Below are 20415 nucleotides of genomic sequence, written 5' to 3' on the forward strand. Positions count from 1 at the left end.
TCCACTATCATCACTATTTCTGGCTTTTTTTCCTCTCGGGGCAAATATAAGATAAAAGCATGTCTATCATTTGCTTGACGATAGGTGGAGGAGGATGGAGGGCATGAGGTAAATGGTGAGCTAAAGTCATTTGCCAGGCATCCACCACCAGAACGTTCAGCCCCTTGAACATGGTCCTGAGCACCTGATCGAGCTGCTGGGAGTACCAGTCGCTGTTGTAAAGGCTCACCTCCTGATCCAGGGCTTGAAGATTGGCTGAGCGGATCACTATTAGCGTCCCTGGCGCTCGGTCTATAAGTCTCACCAGTGCCTGTCGAATGTGCCGAAGACGCCGTATGTATATGTCCACAGGAAAGGTGCTGAAGTGGGACCAGATGCTGAGGACCACAACCACGTTAGGGCCCCCAGAGAGGCCGTCAAGCTCATTCGAAACGTACCGCAACTCGCTGGACATGACGGTAGAGAAGCGGATTGGAGGGCCGTGGCAGCGGTACTTCAAGAGAATATTATGTGTGCTGTCCACCGCCATGAGCGGTCCGACCTTTTTGGGATTGTATAGGTTGAACTCCTTTAATTCTGGATGAGATGGAATAAATGAAAGTTACAGTGGGTAGTGTAAGTGTCTATAAAATGAAATAAAAGGACAAAACCGCTCACCTGGTACAAAACCAATGAGATACTCGAACCACTGTCTCACAGTAGAGTCTCCGTACATGTTGATCACCTTGTTCTTCAAACACTGTACAGCTGCTGATGATTTGTTGAACTGACGCATTGTAAATCCATCTAATGGCCTCCAGGAGTCCATGTAGTAATATCCAGATGTTTCTAGCTGAATATGTTCTGGTTTAGCTGTGCTGTTTTCTTCCTCCACTTTATCTGAGAGGAAGTAAAGAATGCTGAAGACAAAATTCATTTTTAGATCACAGCAGGTGCTACAAATGTTCCTCTCCCACAGTACCGTACCTTTCTGTGGCAGCACGTTGATTTTATCAGGTCCTGAAGCGTGTATGTAAACTTTGAGATTTACACCACTAGGACAGATGGAAAAAAATGAATGTTAAAAAATAATGTCACATTTCCTACTAATATCTTGGTCGAGTTGCTAAGGCATAAACTCATCTTTAAAAGTCAGATAACAACTGAGTGCTGTTTTAGCTATTTTCGTATGTATAGATATACCAGAGAACTATTATCAGATCACCAATAACAAATCTGCTGCAAGATTTGAGCTGCTAATGATGTCACCAGGGGGGAGGTAATGGTGCGCATTTCCACAATATTAAGGCCTTATTTTTAAACAGCTGGCACTAATGTGTTGCCCATCTTACACACAATGTGTGCAGCATGGGAAGAAAATAATCTATACTGCAGATGGTTTTATTTTAATGGTTTCTGACTGCAGACACTCATTGTTTGTGGGTTTTTTATGAATTAAGAAAAATAGGAAATCTCACCACACTTATCCTTTAACAGTAGATACAGTAAATAAGCATCCAAATCCTACAAAGCATTCAAACCTTTTGAATAACAGCGCTTCCTTGTTGGTGATGAGGTTTTTCAAGTAGCCTCCCTTAGCATGGTTGATTCTGGTGTCACAGCTGAGCACCTTGGGCTTGTAGCAGTACCAGGGCTCGCCTGTGTGAAGGTCTGTGTAGTTGCAAAGAGGCTGATGGTTGGTAGGCAAGCACAGGTTGCACACAGTAGTTTCTGACAAAAGGCCTAAACGGAACACGCTCTTAAAAAACACCCGATCGGCCCGTTCCTCCCTGAGTCGTCGCAGCACAGCGACGGCCTCACTGGAGTGCACCAACATGACTTCAACCTGTGCAGAGCCCACCCACAGGAGTGGGAACAGAGCAGAATAAAATCCATTCTTGTGGTCAACCACCTGCCCAACCACGGCCGCTCCAAGCTCCGGAGAGTGCAGCCTGGCCAGAAGGAAATCCCCGCCGTAGCGTTTAGGGCGACCCTGGAAGTCGTGCATCTGGATGAGGGCCTCTAGCTGATCGCCCACGTGCCACTCCCTTCCTTCTTTAGTGGGAAGTATTGCGAACAGGCTGTGGACAGGGTCGCTCGTCTGCCTCAGGGTGGTTGGTCCAGAGTGAGGCGGAGGGCTGGGCCAGCTGATGAGTTCCAACAGGTACCGCTCCTCAAGTTCATCCTCAGGGGAGGGTTTCTGGCCCACATGGGTACAGTAGGTGTGGTTGTGATAGAAAGGAGACACACTGAGGGATGAATGGATCCTGCTCTGCAGTTGGTAGAAAGATGAAATCGCTTGGCAGTTCCAGTTCTGAAAAGAAGAAGGGTAACTGAATGAATTTTAGAGGATACCACACTATGGGTTGTAGAATATTGCAGGAATAATTCAAGAGGAACTGCACAGATGCCAAGATAAAGATCACTGGTTAGAAGAAGTCCTACTCAGCCTGTGAAAGCAGTTTGATGCGGACAGGACTGAGAATAACAGAGCTGAAGGTTGCTCATAGGCAAATAATTTCCACATATTCAGTATTACATTTTGGGAAACGTAAGATCGGGTATGATTGGAGCTCTTTACGACCCTTACAAAGGACTAAAATACAAAATATCTTAACTTTTGCTGCCATTAAATTGACTTGCCAACTTCTAATAACCATGCTTCAATCCTCTTAATCCATGAACCAAGCAGCAACATGAAAAATTAAGCCATTAGTGCCAAAAATCTAAGTTTCTCCATCCCCACAGACCCCCAGAGCAAAATGACCAACAAGTGAAAGTTGCTATTACATTCATGTGTTTTGTTTGTTTGTTTGTTTTTTATGTTCACACATATGGATTTTGTTAAAGCTTAAAGATTTGACCCCTACTAATTAAAGTCCACACATTTGACTGCTCAGCTGAGTTTGTACTACTGGTTCCCCCTTCTGGCAAAAGACAAGGCCTGCTGTATGTTGCAGCTTGTCCACGAATTCCAATGAGAAGTGTGTGAATTTCCGATATTTTATTACTCTTGGCACAAATTAGCAGGAATGTGTGTCTGTGCAATCCAGCTGTGGTTTATGTATGCAGCTTGCTAAACTTAGCTGATAACAGATCATTCAGGGTGACCTGAATGCTTCTTATAAGGGATTATATGCAAACTTTTAAGAGTGCAGCTCTGTTTCCTTCAGTAACTCAGGAAGGTCCCTTGTGGTTCAAAAAAGATCACAGAAACAAAAAGTGACAGGCCAGAGAGTTGCAAAGCAGGGTCAAAGCGTGCTGACCCAGATAAAAGTCACCAGAGCACTGCAGACTCAAGCACAAAAATTGTGCCCCACAACCATTATGGTATTATGGCAGCTCCTTAATGCATACCCGATCCACTATTTTTGTCCATATACTCTGTTTTAGGAGTTCCCGACTGATTTCTGCAATAATATAAAAACAATGAAAAATTTGCCTGCTATGTGAATAAATCAAAAATCTTTTGAGACTTTTCATAACTGTCAAAAATGAAAAGAAAAAGCATGAGTTAAAGCTCACGGGTAGCTTCACTTCTCTCCTCACCTCTACTGTGTGGATGTTCCGCAGCAGGAAGATGATGCCAGACAGTGTGAGGAAGAGGAAAATCGGGGTATATTTGGACAGATTATGGCACATGGTGACCCTCTTCTAAATCCCATGATCACACTCTGCTGTCACCAGGACGACATAATGTCATTCCAACCTGCTGTCAACAAGAAGGACATTTTATATATATGTGTGTGTGTGTGTGTGACAGATGTTCTGTTCTTCGTTATGCAGTTAACCATCTTCTCTGTGTGTCATACAGAAGTAAATAAAAATATAAGAATTCCTTTTTCAAAACAGCATGAAAAAAGCATTTGTCCCCTTCCTGATTTCTTTTTTTGTGGCATATTTATCACACTTACATGTTTTAGATCAGAAAAAAGTAATATTAGACAAAGATATCAGTCCTGCGACTGACTGGTGACCTGCACAGGAGGTGTCCTGCCCTATGACATCTGGGATATCATCCAGTCCTCCTTGACCCTGATAAGGATAAGCTGAAGAGAAAGGATGCATGGATGGACAAAGATACCTCGAATAAATGCAAAATGCACAAAAGTATTAAGGGACAAAAGCTATTCAAACCTATCTGGCCCTATGTAATATTGTAATAACTGGCAGTGAGTCTTTCACTGTGGAGGAATTTTGGTCCACTCTTGTTAAACTTTAGTTTTAGGGTTGAACTGAAGGCTCGACATTCACTTTCAGGATGTTCTGGTAGAGAGCAAAATTCCATCTGTGAAGGCATGTCATCCAGATCCAGAAGAAACAAAGCAACCCCAGACCATCACACAACTAGCATTACCATGTTTGACTGCTGGCAGTGTTGGGGAGTAACGGAATACGTGTACCGGCGTTACGTATTTCAAAATATGAGTAACTGTATTCCGTTACAGTTACCGTTTAAAGAGGCGGTATTCAGAATACGATTACTTTGTTAAAATAAAGGGATTACACAGCGTTCTTTTCCTGTTTCATATGTTAGGCTATGCCCACTCTATTTTTGGTAACTCCACGCCGGTGGAAACCCAAACAAAACGAGGCTCTTTGTTTCAATCTCGCGGCCCACGTCATCTCTGCTTGCTTACATATTTCCCATTCTTTAGATAGTTGTTGGAGGTGATCGCTGTTTTGTCAGATGACTTTGGGGCCAGTCAGTACCATCATGTCAGCCCTCAAAAGCACACAAAAGTTAGTCTTTTTTGTCCCGGTCTTGGTCTCGGTCTTGGTCTCGTCTCGACTTGGTCTTGGTCTTGTCTTGGTCTCGATACCCTCTGGTCTTGGTCTTGTCTTGGTCTCGGATTAGGCAGTCTTGACTACAAGTCTAACAAAAAGTAAAGCTATTTTACGACTCCGACACGAATTACATATTATCCAGGGGTCCCTTTACCACGGTTCGGAGCCGCGGAACAGTTTTCTATACAAGATCGCTGCAAAAAGTGCAGCCTTACCTAATGTCCATCCTACTATTACTCATCTAGTTGGTATTGGCGAGTAACCTTCAGTAATAGTAATAAATCACAGAGCAAAAACACATTCATGTAGTTGCAAAAAGTTTGATAATATGTTAAGTAATGTTATATACCTATGTGGTATGTGACTTTTGTTGCCATGATGCCAGGTCTCTCTTGGAAATGAGATTTTTAATCTCAATGAGATTTTTTACCTGGATCAATAAAGGATTAATAAAATAATAAAAGTAATCCAAAGTATTCAGAATACGTTACTCAATGAGAGTACATTACAAAATACATTTTGGGGCATGTATTCTGTAATCTGTAGTGGAATACATTTTAAAAGTAACCTTCCTAACACTGACTGCTGGTATGATGTTCTTTTTATGAAATGCTATAGTTTTTCACTGTGGTTTCCCCGAGTCCCAAAGCCTTAGAAGTGGTTTTGTAACCCTTTTCATAATTATGCAAATTCTCATGACCATTGATCAACAACCGACCAAAACCCACTGATCAAAGACCACTGACCAATGGGGAATGGCTGCAATCACAGCATTGTAAGATGGTGTTACGAGTTCAAAATTGGGGATGGAAACAAGAGAAAAAAACCACAATAACAACACTGGTCCGGCCGGGTTGAGTCAAACGATGATTTTAATGATCACACGCGTGGGAGATGGACACTGATGCAGACAGCCTCAGATCTCAAAATGGTGGAGCATTGCTCAAACTTTTATAGCCCCTGGTGCCTCCACCTTATCATAAAAAGCCTAAATATTTACATGCTTTCTCTCACACAGCGCCTAAGCTACGACCTTGGCTCCCTGCTTATCTGCTCCTGCTGCGATGGGGCAGAAAACTCCAGCACACTCTGTTCTCTTCTAATCAGACAAATAAGACAATAACTCTCTGTGAACAGTATTTCTTATAACTCAGCAGTATAATGCATCATAAAACAATGTCAATCATTCACAACAAGTCAGCAGTTTAATGTCATGCAAATCAGTTTAACTAATGCAATAGTTATCAGCTTCTTCTAATTCAGGAGAATAATGCAAACTAATCTACATAATAATTCACAATCTTTAATTCGGGGTATAACATGGCATAAAATAACACTACAATCCAACAATGGCAAAAGATGCAACACTGTAACACTGTAACAAAGTCAAACCAGGATGCATGTGTGGGAATAAAGAAAAATATTTTACTGCTACATATAGCTTTCATCATTATCATTGCATTAAAACGTTCATTAAAGCTACTGGCATTACATTAAAACTTCTATTACAGGTGCGGCTATAACCATTTTATACACACATTGCAGATGTGCTCATGAAGAGTTGATGCTCAGTCTATTTAAGGGTTTTAAGCTAAGTTTGGCGCGATGTCGCGACGATCCCTGGTGTAAGTGACTTGGAGCAACAGAAGGTTAAAAAGGCATACATGCTCACAAACACAAATGATTTAAAGATAGGCCTGGAATTCATTTAGCTTCTTACCGCATTTGAGTTTGCCTAGTAACAGGTGACAGAAGAAGAGTCAAGAAGAGTGCAAGCCCACAGGAACCATCTGGAGGGTGAAACAAATTGCCATGTATTGAAGAACGTGATAGAAAAAGGAACTTCTCTGTCTATAATCCAGTTTTGAGATCCCTCCCCAGACGCCTTAACGCCCACTCACATCCTGGGCCATCTGATCTCAGGAATTCGCATGATAAGGTGGGGCCAGGTTTCACAATGAACTCACCGGAAACTCTGGCTGATTGGGACCCACACCCAGTTTCACACCTTGGCTCAGGCGATTAGAGGATCATCAGGGGTCCTTTTGTCCCTCTGTGGGGGGATACTCCCACTAGGTTTATATCTGGGACTCTCCACCATTTGACCTTAGAACTGAAGAAGCTTCTCGGATGAGAGGTGAAACGTCTTCAAGTAACTTAAAGAAGTCCAGACGCTTTTCTTTGCAAGCTCCTTTGACTACGATGACCTGGATGACTGAGAACCTTCACAGACAACTTCTCTGTCTGTTTTTAGCTTTTTAATTGACCATTTACTGTAACTGATGCATGTCATATTCTTGTTAACGCATGAAGGGGCAGAACCCTGATGAATTAAAAGCAGTCTGAAGTGTATTTTTGGGTGAAGATCTATGCTGATGTGTTGCAGTGTACATCTTCCCACGCATGTGTTCAATAAAATCAATGTTTGACTGCACTCTTCTGGGCCAGTGTTGGTTTGTTCTTATCCTCAATATTTAGAATTTGGGACACATGCTTAATGCATGCTCAATCATCCAGGTAAGTAAATCCCTCAAAGTTGATTCTGTTCATCCGAATGTAGCTTTTTCAGTGGGATAAACATTTCGTCACTCATCCAAGTGACTTCTTCAGTCTCAGCTTACTGGAGGTTTCCCCAATCTTATAAACAGTACATTTGCACAATGACTGAAACTAGCAACACTGAAGGAACAATGGGCTGGGAGGTCAGTTCCTTTATCATTAATATGCAAATTCCCATGACCATTGATCAACAACCACTGATCAATCACAGCATTGTAAGAGGGTGAAATTAAACCAGGAAATCAAACCGACAAAGTGTATCAAGAAACCAGCAACTCTAGAAAGGAAGCCCTTCAAAAAGAGACCTTTAGAGTCTATCAAAACTAGAAACAAAACCAAAATACTACAGTAAAACTAAAGCTCATTATATTATAAAATAGAAAATACAAGACCACAAAAATAACAACTTACAACAAAGAAAACCACGAAGTAGAAACTTCAACATCCAGTTAGCAGCAGTCAGAATTTGGCGTACTAATATGGCTGCCATGGCAGAAGTGAGGCCAACTGACAGCCAATTGAAAAGCTTCACGCAAAACTTTAAGACGTTTCATCCAATCTCTCTCTCTCTCTCTCTCTCTCTCTCTGTGTGTGTGTGTGTGTGTGTGTGTGTGTGTGTGTGTGTGTGTGTGTGTGTGTGTGTGTGTGTGTGTGTGTGTGAGTCTTACGCACGTATCTGAATATGTACACATGGCTAAAGTAGAGCTTTTTCCAAATGGCCTGCTTTTGTTATTCTTAACATAAACATAGATTTTAAAAAATGGATGCTAATCTGTTGACAGAACAATAGCTGTGAATTAGTCCACATCAAGGTTATTGCTCTTTTTAACCTAAAAAAAAAATACAACCCACATTTCTGCGCTGACATGAGCACTTCTAGCAGATAAGGCGTCCTGTCTCTCTGTAGTAATAGTCGGTGATAATGATTAGCGGCTCTTATTCTGGGTTAGGATGAAGCTCATCTCCATCTTGTAAGAGATGGAAATTTCTGTTTATATTATTCCTATTATTCAGCAGCTTTTGTCACACGAACCGCTGCGACGACGCCAACAAAGACACCGCAGATTTCCGCAGATTCAGAACAAATGTTTGCTCATTTGTGCGCGCCATACTTACACGTTACAGAGCCCCACCATGTCCGATCCCTGAAGCAGGATGAGGAGGATGGTAGCAGAAGAGCAATGTGGGCTTTAAGATAAGGCGATTTCCACTGGTCATCGCTCACGAGAGGGGAGGAGGATAGTATGTCCACGGTGGGTTGAGCTGTTACAGCGGATGCGCTTTCTGGCGTAACCCCACAGAGAACCAGGCTGGAATCGAACAGGTCACCTTACGCTTGGCAAATAAATAAATAAATAAATAAAATCAATTAATTTATTAATTTTATTTCAATAAATTAATTGAAATAAAAACAATTAATTTATTTTTCCCACCCATCATGATGAGGGTGGGAAAAAAGAAATTGCAGTGGATTGGGTGACTGAGTGGGTGCTACTGCGTCCCCAGGTGGCCACTCGGTATACTTCAGCTGTTCCTTTGTAACAGCAACAATAACAGTGATACAAAGAGAAGAAGAAGAGTAAGAAAATTAGTTTTGTGACGCAGAAAAAAAATCAGCACTTCCTGTGTGTCTTGGTTCTGGTTCTTTGACTCAGTGTTTTGTGTTTTTTGGACTTTTGAATCGTAATTCATTGTTGTTTTGATTTTGAGAAGTGGGCTTGGTTTCTAGACTCTGTTTGCCCCCGTTGTATCATTTGAGCCCACAAGTTCAGCCCTCCTTGGGGTTATTTACTTCATGTTCCCTCAATGTTGTCTCTGTGTTTCATGTTTTGTTTATTTCCATTCACTCTCTCACTGTGCTACACACAATGTGTCCTGACATCCTGCCCAGTGACCCAGCTTTCAAAGTAATTAGCAGTCAGTCCACGGATTTCAAAGGATGTGAGTGTGAAAACTGGACCACGGAGCAATAGAAGAAGGTGGCCTGGTCTGATGAATCGTGGATGGCTGGGTGTCACTTACCTGGGAACACGTCAAGCTTGCAGAGGCAGTGTGATGCTTTGGGCCGTGTCCTGCTGGGAAACCTTGGTTCCTGACATCCATGTGCATGTTACTTTGACATCACCTATCTAAGTGTGGTAACAAACAATGCACATCCTTTTATGGAAACTATATTCCTTGTTTGCTGTGGCCTCTTTCATCAGGGTACTCATCAGTGGTTTGATGAGCACAACAATGAGTTTAAGGCGCTGACTTGGCCTACATATTTCCCAAACCTCAATCCAATCAAACATCTGTGGGATTTGCTGGGCAAACAAGTCAGATCCACAAAGGACACACCTTGCATCTTACAAGTTTTAAAGGATCTGTTGCTAACATTTCAGTGCCGGATACTCAAACACACTGGCCAGGGTCTGGTGGAAAGACCCAGGGTCAGGGCTATTTTGGCAACACAATATTGGGCAGTTGGTCGTAATATTATGTTTGATCAGTGTAAAAAACTAGAGGTTAAATTACAGAGGCAAGGAAGAGAGCATTTGGACATGTGCAGAGGAGAGAGAGTGGTAATATTTGAACAAAGGATGCTGAATGCAGAGCTGCCAGGGAGGAAGATAAGACAAGGATCACAGAGAATGTTCATGGATGTAGTGAAGAAGGACATGCATAGGGTCGGTGTGACAGAGGAAGATACTGGTGATATAGCACATTAGAGTAAATTGATCAAAAAGGTAGCACTTTTCAAATAATGGAAAACTGACTTTATGCTCAAAATATTTTCAATCTTATTTTCCAAGTAAAATCTGTTACGAGTTCATTACTTTTAAAGGCCACAGACATTCAGAAATTTATAGGCTACTGTGTTCTACTAATTCTGATTTATAAGCCAAAGTAAGATGGATCGTGTCCTGGCATAATGATGGCTGCAGTGTGGTGGAGCTATATGGGGTAATGAAATTGAAAGTAACACACAGTGTGCTATTTGCCAGGGGGATAGAGAAGCTTTTCAAGGCAACACTCGATCACCATGGTCTAAACTGAAGTTTGTTAAATTTCAGAGATCCATTCATCTCAGAAGCATAAAGCATTTTGAATCTGTTCTTTTTTCTTTTTTTAGCAAACTTTATTTTTACTTTGGTTAGTTTTTGTCAATGTGGCATGTATAAAATTTTCATTGTATAACTTTGTTGTTTATTGTACACTATACTGTTTTTATTCTTTATCCAGCCACTGTAGCACAAAAATTCCCTTGAGACCAATAAAGTATCTATTTATCTGTACTTGCATTATAGCTATGAGGTATAACAGATTATTTTAATGAACTGGAATTAGTGTAAATTAATTTACACTGATTTATTAAACATCTAAGAAATAATCACACAATAATGAGAATAACTTTAAATAAGACATTATAAAAATGAAAAGTAGATAGAAATTAGAAAATTATAAGTACATATTTATTTACATTTTTCACAAGATAGGGATACATGACATTTTTCTGTTGATTATCAGTTAATGCTGACCTGCAGTCAATACAAAGCAGGCCAGCCATCCACACTGGTTGGAACAACAGAGATATATAGTAAAGCATATGTGTCGTTACAAGTGCAATTCTTTAACACAGCAACTTCTACTTTTCCAAACAGTAGAAGTAACAGGTCACAACATGTCTGTCTTAGTAGGCAGAGGTAGTAACCTCTACTTTCACTTTACTGATACCTTCTTAAGTTACATCACATTCAGTGTCTTTACACAGAGAGGAAAATGTTCATTAATAAAAGAACGGATCAAAGTGTTGGAGTATAAAGAAGCACTAGAGCTACATTCAGAGGACTGTACTTGTTTCAATCTGGTTTTAGAGCTAAGACCACTGTTTTCTGGGCTATTAATTAAGATGACTGCAGAGAAAGATCTGTCTCTAAGCTTATGCTCAGTGTTAATTTACACACACTCAGTCAGTGGTTCTATACAGTTTTCTAACGGGTGAGGACTCTCAGGTAGAGCCAGGAGCTGATTCTGCTGCCTTCCCCATGGGGGAGCTAGTCTGTGCCACCTTGCTGGGTGATGCCGGTGAGGACGGCTGTGGCGTTTCTGTTCTATCGCTAACTGCCTCCTCTGCCTCCTCCCTCTGCTGTACAGAGGACAGATATTGCTCCAGCAGGCTGCAGTCTGCACTGTCTGCTCCATCGCTGCCATTAGCGAGGCCACTACAAACGGGGCTTAGCGCTCGCACTGTTTTCAGAGAGTCTGCTGTCCCACTGCTCAGGAAGCTGTCCTCTTGCGCCACCTGCTGATCGCAAGTCAACTGGAAGCCAGAGTCTGGGAAGGAGACATCTGTGCTGGGTGGGTTGGTGGTACTGGAAGCAACGGGTGGGGTGGCCTTGCAAAGTCCAGGGGATGAGATCTGAGCAGGGGTGGCGGCTTGCGTAACGACTGCCAGCTGCTGCTCCACAGACTGCTTCCACTGCTGCATAGCCTGGAACTACACACAAATCACACAGAACGTAAACTATGAATTTATGGACAGATTTCTTGAAACAATATTATACATATCTTACAATGTTAAACAGAAACTACCTCTTTCCATAGAAACTTCAAAGCTTCCTCCTGAACGAGCCTTTGCAGCCTCTCCTCCTCATACTGCTTCTGCACACTGCAAACAAACCAGATTCACTGTCACTGATTAACACCTATGCATCGCAGAAAGAGTATCACCAGTGCTGCTTGTCGGTCACTTACTGATCCAACTTCTCAGACAGGAAGAGGATGTGTTCCTGCATCCTGCGTAGACGGATTTCACTGCGCACCTCTCTGGCCATGGGGTGACAGCACCGCGTGTAATGGCCTCTCCACCAGGACTGTATTTTAATTGCAGCTCTGTCTGCTTCTGTCACACTTGATTTACTCTCAACTTCTTCCTGCTTCTGAGCTTCTTTCACCTCAGCTTTAACAAAATCACTATCTAGGTCATTCTGTAGAGTGCTAACTCTGACTCCTAGCAATCCACTAGATGTTGAATCTGTAGCAGAAATAACTTCTTCTCCTTCAAGCGTCTTTCTCTCGTGCTGCTCTACTGTGGGTGGATGCTGTGGATTGTTGGCGTTTTGCTTTTTGGACTGCGCTGGGTGCTTTGGTGCCAGGGAATCTGGCTCGAATGTCTCCGTCTCGTCCTCGCTGTCAGAGTGGGTCGATCGTGGCTCCAGATCAGGTGTGAAGGGGATGAAGGTGGACTCTGAGGAAAGTATGCTACTGTTGAGTTTGTCCTCACCTGTCTGCACATCCTCCAAATAAATTTGTTCCTCGCTGAGCCTTGGGCGACATACTATGGGCAGTGACGGATTGGAAGAGTCAGAGCTCACCCAGGTGTTAAACCGAACAACTGGCTCTACAGGAGAGCAGACAAATCAACGATTAGTGCTACAACCTAATTCAAATACATGATTCTCACTGGTCTTGGACCAGGGTGCCAGGCAGGCAGCCCTCTTACCTGTCTGCGGGACTGATGGAACAGCTGGTCCAGGTACAGTGATATTCTTCAACTCTCTGGCTCCCCCTTGTGGAACTCTATGTGACGGACTGTGACTCTCCACATCAAGCTGAGTTGGTCGAGGAGGACTGCGACAGCCTCCCCGGGTCTCCTCCAGCAGTTGTCTCTGATGAAACCTGAGACAGTTATGAAGGATTAAGAATGATGTGTGCTACCATGACCAAGAAATGGATACTGGGTAATGATTTTTTTCCCTTGCAGTTTATCTATATTAAGATTTCAACCTCTGTTTACTGAGAATCTTCTCCAATTTGGCATCCTCAGCTGTGATGGCAGGTGATGCCGTCACAGGGCAGACAGTGGCCAGGTACTGCAGCAGTTGAATGTGCTGCCCTGGTCGATATGAGCGACCTTTGCCCTGACTGTAGAGCCACTCAGCTTTCAGACTGTAAATTTAACAATAACACACAGCAAAAAAGAAAAAAAAAAGACACTCAGGCATTCTGATGCTTTTGTACTGATGATATTAAGCACGAGAATATACACACCCCTCTTTCTGTGTCACTACATAGCCATCCAGGACCTTCAGGCTCAGGCACCAACTCATGACATATGGCCGATAGTCGAAACCAGGCAGAGATGGGGTCGCCATAACACAAGGGTTGCTCATGATGGAAAGCTGCTCCAGCTCATGAAGTGGCGCCAGGTATGACATCTGGAGTAATCAGTTTATAGTCAGTCATAGTAATATTAGGTAATTTTAATATAACCAGTGTGACTGTATTAAATAAGGGAGAACATAATTACTTCATTAAGATCCCTAATCTCATTTTCTGCCAGGGAGAGAATAGATAATTGGGCAGGAAGGTGAGCGGGGACAGTTCGGAGTGTTGTGATGCTGTTTCCGTGAAGTAACAGAGTCTGCAACATTGACAGAAAATGATGCCGTCAAGAAAATCAACAATACCATTAATATAGGGCTAGTCTGAGCATATATTCAGAGGTCTCAGCACACTGACCTTTAGTGCCACCAGTTTGGTCAGATCACCAATGGCAGATATGTTATTGTCAGACAGATCCAAGTGTTGAAGAGAGACACAGTTGTTAAGTTGCTCAATGACCTGTGTGAAAGATTGCACAGTGGATTAAATATTTGTCATTACACATGGACTGAATTTGCTGTCAGTAAATTACAGGATCTGTGTAAAGGATGTTAAAATATCTCATATCCTCACCTTAATATTGTTGCCAGAGAGGTTGAGCCACTTTAGGTGAGGCAGATCTCTCAGCCCCTCAATGTAGCCTATACTGTTATTGGGAAGATTTAGGACTCTCAACTCTGTCAGCCGAGACACACCCATCATTCTCACCAGACGATTACTGGCTACAGACAGCTAAAGAAGGAAAAGAAAGAAAAGACATCAAATCATGAACTGGTGTGTGGTATCTGGACTCTAATGGCTGGGGAGATTATGTAGAAAATTTTAAACTAAAGGGTTTGTTACCTGCTGAAGGCCTGGATTCCTTTCTAGGTGGTCCAGCTTCATGATGTTGTTCCCGTCCAGGATGAGAGTGTGAGTGTCTTCTGAGCAGGTGAAACTGGGCTCCAACTTCTGCATACCTCGGGCTGAAAGATCCACCACAGGTCCTGGCAGGATAAAGAGATTCAGCAGACTTAAAAAGCACAATGTGGGTCTTGGTTTTCCATAAAGATATCTTGTGAAATCAGTCATGCACATTAAGTATATCTCATAAGTCAACAGCATTAGGCTTATCTTGAACCTGAACCTTTTTCCCAAATCCCAAATTTTGGTCAGTTTTTGTAGGCTACCCCTCTTGTACTCTACTAGAGGGTGGTGATGGGTTAATTATGGGCTACCCAGACTACTATAATAGCTTATGAATGGGTATAGAACTGTAACAACTAGCAACCTACCATGCAAAAAAAATAAAATAAAAATCTTAGTTACAGTTTCTGGCAAGTCCCCTGAATTAGTTTACATAATCTTCTATTGATCACTGTCATTTGAAGGCTAAGAAGGTCAAGAAATCAAGCCTCTGTCCAGTGTGCCTGTCTGTCAACACCTGCAGAACCTAAATTTGTCCCAGACAACCTGGTTTCATGTTTAAGGTTTCGGAAAACTTTGCTAAAACTTAATTTACAAATATGCCAGAAAAGGACTGACGCGTGATGTTTTAATGCTCATGAAAGGTGAACTAGCTAACGACAGCACTCTGTAGTGTTCTCCCGTTAACCTCCGCCGGTGAGAAACATCTTCCTATGGGCTACCTTTCAAAGGAATATTAATATGTTTGACTAAAATAGATGACCGACTACTTACCAGCATTTCTATCAAACTGTAAATCTGATACACCCATCCTATCGACCCAGACCACAGCTAGCATTAGCTGTAGTAGGAAAGACAAGAAGCGTCTGTGTGTTGTCAAACTGCGTAATCGAGGGGCTCTGGGATTTGTAGTTCATAAAGGATGTCTCGCCCCTTGCAACGTTGCGTCTATGGAAGTCGAAAAGACTACAATTATCCTACAGCGCGCTAAGGTTGCTGAAACGCGCCAGCCAGATTTAAGCAAAGAATAAAGAAGGGAAACATTAACGTTAATAGGAAAAATGCGTCTGAAGTGACCATAGTTATCTCATATTTCATTTTAGAGTGTTTAATACGCTGCTGTTCTGTATTATTAAGCCAAGAGCAGCTAGCTAATTGCTTGCTAGGCAACCGTCTAAATGTGACGTCACCATTGTGCTGCTGGTCAATGTATAAATTTGACTAAAATATTTTTATAATAGAAAAAAATATATCGTATAGGTTCACTGATTTTAAAGCATTACTGAAACATTAACGGTCAGAATTTTTAAATTTGTTCACAAATATCAATCTCGTAGTCAGTAAATTCCGTTTCCGCATCCGTCATCTTTCTTTCCGGTTTTGTGCCCTCTCGTAGCCATCATGAAGTGAGTGTATGCAATGCTATCAAATGCCATCTCAGTATTTAAATAAATACTTTAAGGATGATAAGTACATTGAAAGAAACTATGTACGGTTCTCTTTCGCTGATGATCTGTATTTGTCGTTTTCAGGGTCGAGTTGTGCAGTTTCAGCGGGTATAAAATATACCCCGGCCATGGCCGCCGATACGCCAGGATAGACGGGAAGGTAACTAGCTGGCAAAGTCCGACACCGGTTTCTTCTCGCTCTGTCCCAAAACTATTTTATGAAGATCACTTTACCGGCTCAGCATTAAATATCCCCTGTGAATGTGATTTAAAATTTGTCTATTGAAAGACACACTCACAACGGGCCCAATTGAGTCCTGTATAACCCGCTAATGTTAGCAGCTAAACGATAGCATTTTTAGGTTCAGCCACACGGGTGTATTTGACTGCGATAGTATTATGATAGATAACAGTCATAGAGACCTATAGGCTCTGTTGACTGTGACTTGTTCTGAAAAGAGCCTACAGGGGTTTTAGATAAAGTGTCATTTATTTGTGTAAGTACATCTAGGAGAAAACAAGATGCATAAGTATGTAGCTTCACTCAAAATGTGGCTCTGTCCTGAGCTGTTGCCTACTACTTATAATTAATGCAGTTAAATTTCGTTATGTATCAAGTTTATGATACTTGTGAACAGTTCCACAATGCAAGGTGTGCTTTAGATTCAGTTTTGTCACATATGACAGACTGCTGTCAGCATCCAAAGTCAGTTTGTAGCTCAGGTGGATAGTACAGGGTGTAATTGTCGTAATTAAAGGCAGACATGAGTAACATTCGGTTATTTAATTATTTATTTTTGTCTTTGTTAGGTGTTCCAGTTTTTGAATGCCAAGTGCGAGTCTGCCTTCCTGGCCAAGAGGAACCCCAGACAGATCAACTGGACTGTGCTGTACAGACGCAAGCACAAGAAGGGCCAGTCTGTAAGTACAATCCTGTATATGAGTTCATCATTTATATTTGTTTACAAGGAGACTGAAGTGAAAATGTAGCTATTTTTCCATGGCAGACAGACTTTGTGGGTCCAGCAGTTAATTGCTGTGTTGATACTGGTCATTTGTGAAACAGATAAACTAATCTTAGCTATTAGATATAAAAGTAGATCGTCACATTTACTCAAGCTCCAATTTATACATCAGACTGGCTGCGGGTGGATGGTGTGCACGGTGTTGGTCCGTGTTACGTGTTGTTGCTCAACTGTGTTTTGCAGACTGAGCAGCAGCGCTCACTCCACACCTGCAGCCACAGAATATCTGGAGATCATAGTACTGGCCTTTGACGTCTTTGCAGACATATTCTCATCGGTCAGCCTCCAAACTCTCCAACATGCTGACAGTTGCTACCTGTGGATGGATTGTGTGTAGTCCTGTTAAAGTAGTTCAAGGATTTGGTGTTGGCTTTGTGAAATTTAAAGGCAAACATAAGAAATGTGTTTTGTTTACAATATGCTGAGTTATTAAAACTTCTGTTACTCACCATTGCTGTAGCATGACAACGTATTTTACTCAATTTATCTCAGGTTTTTAGATTTTCATGGTTACAGCTGTTGACTGTTACGGTTCCTATGGATGGTGATGCATCAGAAAACACGCAAAACTGACTTGTTGGATGGCTAGACACATGCTTTAATACTGATTTTGCCATGCCTTAGATGGCAGTTTGAGAAAATTGGTTAATAACTGTTCATTTATGACTGCAACCACCCCTTTGGCGGTGTAGACTAGAGTAAATATGTAGACACATTTCCTTTCAGATAGATTAGCCACTCATTTCTTTGTGATTTAACAGGTTTGTCTTCTATTCTTCATGTGAACATGAAAAACCATTATTTTTTTAAGTAAACCAATGTATTGTATGTTTTTTTTTTTTTTAACAGGAAGAGGTGGCAAAGAAGCGTACCCGCCGTGCAGTGAAATTCACGAGGGCCATCACTGGCGCCTCCCTGGCTGAGATCATGGCCAAGAGGAACCAGAAGCCCGAGGTCCGCAAGGCCCAGAGGGAGCAGGCCATCAGGTAAGAGGACAAAGTACCCTGTGTACCTCTTTTTTTTTTTTTTTTTTTTTTTTTTTTTTGTCTTTTTTTGTCTTTTTTTTTTTTAGTCTTGTGATCTTGAAGGTGATAAAATTGTGTCAGAGTATTATTCGGAATAAAGAAGGGTTGGATTAGAATCCAGTGTAGACGATATTGGCCGACTTGCCCAGAGGTTGCATTGGGCATTTTATTGGTTTCATATTTTTAAGAATGAGATTTAATTGTGTTAGTTTTCATTAAAAAAAAAATAGAATTTAATAAAACAGGAGAGTGCCTTTATGAGGGCATTGAAACGCTGACTGCAGGGACTTTTCATAGTAACACAGCAAGAAACAAATGATTTTCTTTGTTTCCCCCTGCAGGCTTAGCTGATACACAAACACAGCAGTCAAATATAATCTGAGTGAACATTAATCTGGGGCTTGCTTCAGCATAATTAAAATAAAGTGAATTACAGGGTGTTGCAGCACTTCCTGATTTAATTCTATTCTGCAGACTGAGTCCACTCTGCTGCTACACTAGACACTTAAATTCCTGATATTCATTACTTCAGGATTAGTTTTATCATCAAAGAACACATCTAACATTACTGAGTGATATTAGCAAAAGTCTCTGAATGCTTCTGGTCCTTTAAACACTCACCGAACAGTCAGAAAACCCCCAATATGAACTCCTGCATGAGAGAACAGCTGCACCTATGAACCTGAACTGATCACAAACATGCTGTATTTAAGCTTAATGTTATTAAAAACAAGAAAATACTGATGCTGCCACCGTCTTTAGATTGTTTTTTAAAGTTGTTGGTATTCTAGTCCAAGAAAATGAGGAAGCCTTTAGAGTTGCAACACTTAATCATTGATTGGAAATATTCAGTAAAAACAGCTTCTGATCAGCCTGTCAGTGTAATCAGTCACTGTAAATAATTACTACAGTGAACACTTTAATAGCACTTCAAGTTCACTTTGTTATTCCAGTCATAATAAAATACGATTATAAAGCATGTTTCTCACAGTGAGTGGCGCAAAAAGGGCTGAGGTCATGAGGAGCAACCAATGCTCAAGTTAAAAATAAAGTATTCAAATACATACCGTATTTCCCGGACTACAAAGCGCACCTGAATATTAGCCGCACAAGCTAAAATCAGGGGAAAATCCTGTTTTGTACATACATTAGCCGCACCTGACCAAAAGCCGCAGGTGTTTCAATGTTGACTTATCATATGTAAGAGAATATGCACAAAGCGAATTGTCAGGAAAGAGATGGCTGTTTGGAGACACACCCCTTTTATTAATATTTTGAAAAACAAGTTATGGGTACATATTTGCACATGTGCTGTGCTTCATAAATGAGTAACAAATGTAGTACATAACAGTAACCCAGAAAAATAGATTCGGACTACCTTTTAGGCTCAGGTGCAGTGACACTGCTTTAACAAGAAGAAAAGTCAGTCATTCACCATCTTTCTCTTCTTCCTGCGCACTAAAACCACCAAAGTCCTCTTCTCCAGTGTTGGAAACGAACAGGCTCAGGATGGCTTCGTCATCCACTCTCAGCTTCTTTCCTTCGTTGTCACTTTCAAAACCAAAGAAATCCTCATTGTCAGTGTCGGAGTCGAACACCCTCTGAAGGGCCGTGGCGGTGTCCTCCTCTTCATCATGCAGCAGTCCAGCCCTTCGAAATCCGTTGGTGATCATGGATGTTTGCGCACTTTTCCACGCTGTCAGAATCCACCGGTGGAGTTGAGCACAACTTGCTTTTCGCAAGTTTATCGCCGCTCGTCATCCACGACTCCAGCTGAACGCGTAGCGCTACTTTGAAGTTTGTTTTTCGCGCTACTTGTACGGCACTATGTTGCCTGGCGGATGGACATGTGACCAACATACCACTCTTGAACCCCGATCCTTCCGCCAGGCAACGTAGTGCCGTACAACAGCGGAACAAACAAAACAAATCGTCTTACGATATCACAAAAATCTTGGACAATCTATAGAAAAGCCGCACCTGACTAAAAGCCGCAGGGTTCAAAGCTTGTGCAAAAAGTAGCGGCTTATAGCCCGACAATTACGGTACATTAAAAAATTATATAAAGAAATTGTTGTTTTGAATTTTTTTTGGTCACTTTGATTGGTTTGGACTAAATTTGGTTCTCTTTGTTCTCTCAGAGCTGCCAAGGAGGCCAAGAAGGCAAAGCAGGCTGCAAAGAAGCCTGCTGCAGCACCTGCAAAGGTAAGAGCCAGTGCTCTGTGTTGAAGTTATTCAATAAGATGTCAAAACAAGTTTTTAGTTTCCCCACTGCATGCTCTTCAGGCTTCACTCGATTATTCAGCAACTTAATTCAAAGTTTTTCTTTGTGCAAGAACTTAGTTGATTTTCTTCTCCCATAGGCCGCTGCTAAGGCTGCACAGAAACCCAAGATCGCCAAGCCCATGAAGGTCAGCGCACCTCGCGTCGGTGGAAAACGCTAAACCTGACTCGCTGTTTATGGTTGTGAATAAAAATTTTGGTTGACCAACATTTATGCTCTGATTTTCGTATTTATTTGACAACTTTACTGAAGCC

General features: G+C 41.8%; 3 protein-coding genes and 1 non-coding gene across 14 annotated transcripts; 2 read left to right on the forward strand and 2 right to left on the reverse strand.

Annotated features, from left to right (window-relative positions):
* nxpe3 (neurexophilin and PC-esterase domain family, member 3) lies at positions 1-8639 on the reverse strand. 11 transcript variants are annotated; one of them, XM_076874833.1, is made up of 9 exons: positions 7738-8238; positions 6735-6820; positions 6488-6557; positions 3957-6142; positions 3529-3688; positions 1521-2293; positions 967-1034; positions 658-879; positions 1-576 (listed from the first exon to the last, which is right to left on the reverse strand). In XM_076874833.1, exons 5-9 carry the CDS (start codon positions 3619-3621, stop codon positions 14-16), a joined length of 1719 nt encoding a protein of 572 aa, XP_076730948.1. In that variant the 5' UTR covers positions 3622-3688; positions 3957-6142; positions 6488-6557; positions 6735-6820; positions 7738-8238; the 3' UTR covers positions 1-13. The 11 variants fall into 11 exon arrangements, with proteins under 11 accessions (XP_076730948.1, XP_076730951.1, XP_076730947.1 ...); XM_076874836.1 differs by lacking the exons at positions 6735-6820; positions 7738-8238 and adding an exon at positions 8443-8639 and having other exon boundaries at positions 3957-4028; XM_076874832.1 differs by lacking the exons at positions 3957-6142; positions 7738-8238 and adding an exon at positions 8443-8639 and having other exon boundaries at positions 3529-3691.
* Positions 8640-10759: 2120 nt separating this feature from the next.
* On the reverse strand, positions 10760-15550 carry cep97 (centrosomal protein 97). Its single transcript, XM_004551315.5, has 11 exons — positions 15154-15550; positions 14317-14459; positions 14047-14205; positions 13831-13932; positions 13619-13732; positions 13360-13526; positions 13096-13257; positions 12812-12987; positions 12064-12709; positions 11902-11977; positions 10760-11806 (listed from the first exon to the last, which is right to left on the reverse strand). Exons 1-11 carry the CDS (start codon positions 15215-15217, stop codon positions 11318-11320), a joined length of 2298 nt encoding a protein of 765 aa, XP_004551372.3. The 5' UTR covers positions 15218-15550; the 3' UTR covers positions 10760-11317.
* Positions 15551-15649: 99 nt separating this feature from the next.
* Positions 15650-20370, forward strand: rpl24 (ribosomal protein L24). Its single transcript, XM_004551314.5, has 6 exons — positions 15650-15785; positions 15912-15987; positions 16638-16748; positions 17702-17838; positions 20019-20082; positions 20241-20370. Exons 1-6 carry the CDS (start codon positions 15781-15783, stop codon positions 20319-20321), a joined length of 474 nt encoding a protein of 157 aa, XP_004551371.1. The 5' UTR covers positions 15650-15780; the 3' UTR covers positions 20322-20370.
* On the forward strand, positions 16975-17155 carry LOC111500919 (small nucleolar RNA SNORA23). Its single transcript, XR_002721311.1, has one exon. It is a non-coding gene; the product is annotated as a small nucleolar RNA SNORA23 (small nucleolar RNA).
* Positions 20371-20415: the final 45 nt, after the last annotated feature.

Source organism: Maylandia zebra, linkage group LG16, assembly GCF_041146795.1.
Source record: "Maylandia zebra isolate NMK-2024a linkage group LG16, Mzebra_GT3a, whole genome shotgun sequence".
NCBI lineage: Eukaryota > Metazoa > Chordata > Actinopteri > Cichliformes > Cichlidae > Maylandia > Maylandia zebra.

What these genes read in the sequence shown, in the direction of transcription:
- nxpe3 (XM_076874837.1), bottom strand. Translation starts at nt 3,621, where the DNA reads ATGTGCCATAATCTGTCCAAATATACCCCGATTTTCCTCTTCCTCACA. An exon ending in CAACGTGCTGCCACAGAAAG is followed by an intron (nt 880 to 966) that starts GTACGGTACTGT and finishes ACTTCCTCTCAG; the next exon opens with ATAAAGTGGAGGAAGAAAAC. An exon ending in TCTCATTGGTTTTGTACCAG is followed by an intron (nt 577 to 657) that starts GTGAGCGGTTTT and finishes CATCTCATCCAG; the next exon opens with AATTAAAGGAGTTCAACCTA.
- cep97 (XM_004551315.5), bottom strand. Translation starts at nt 15,217, where the DNA reads ATGCTAGCTGTGGTCTGGGTCGATAGGATGGGTGTATCAGATTTACAG. An exon ending in ACAGTTTGATAGAAATGCTG is followed by an intron (nt 14,460 to 15,153) that starts GTAAGTAGTCGG and finishes TTATCCTGCCAG; the next exon opens with GACCTGTGGTGGATCTTTCA. An exon ending in AAGATTCTCAGTAAACAGAG is followed by an intron (nt 12,988 to 13,095) that starts GTTGAAATCTTA and finishes TAACTGTCTCAG; the next exon opens with GTTTCATCAGAGACAACTGC.
- rpl24 (XM_004551314.5), top strand. An exon ending in CAGAGGGAGCAGGCCATCAG is followed by an intron (nt 17,839 to 20,018) that starts GTAAGAGGACAA and finishes TTGTTCTCTCAG; the next exon opens with AGCTGCCAAGGAGGCCAAGA. An exon ending in CTGCTGCAGCACCTGCAAAG is followed by an intron (nt 20,083 to 20,240) that starts GTAAGAGCCAGT and finishes CTTCTCCCATAG; the next exon opens with GCCGCTGCTAAGGCTGCACA.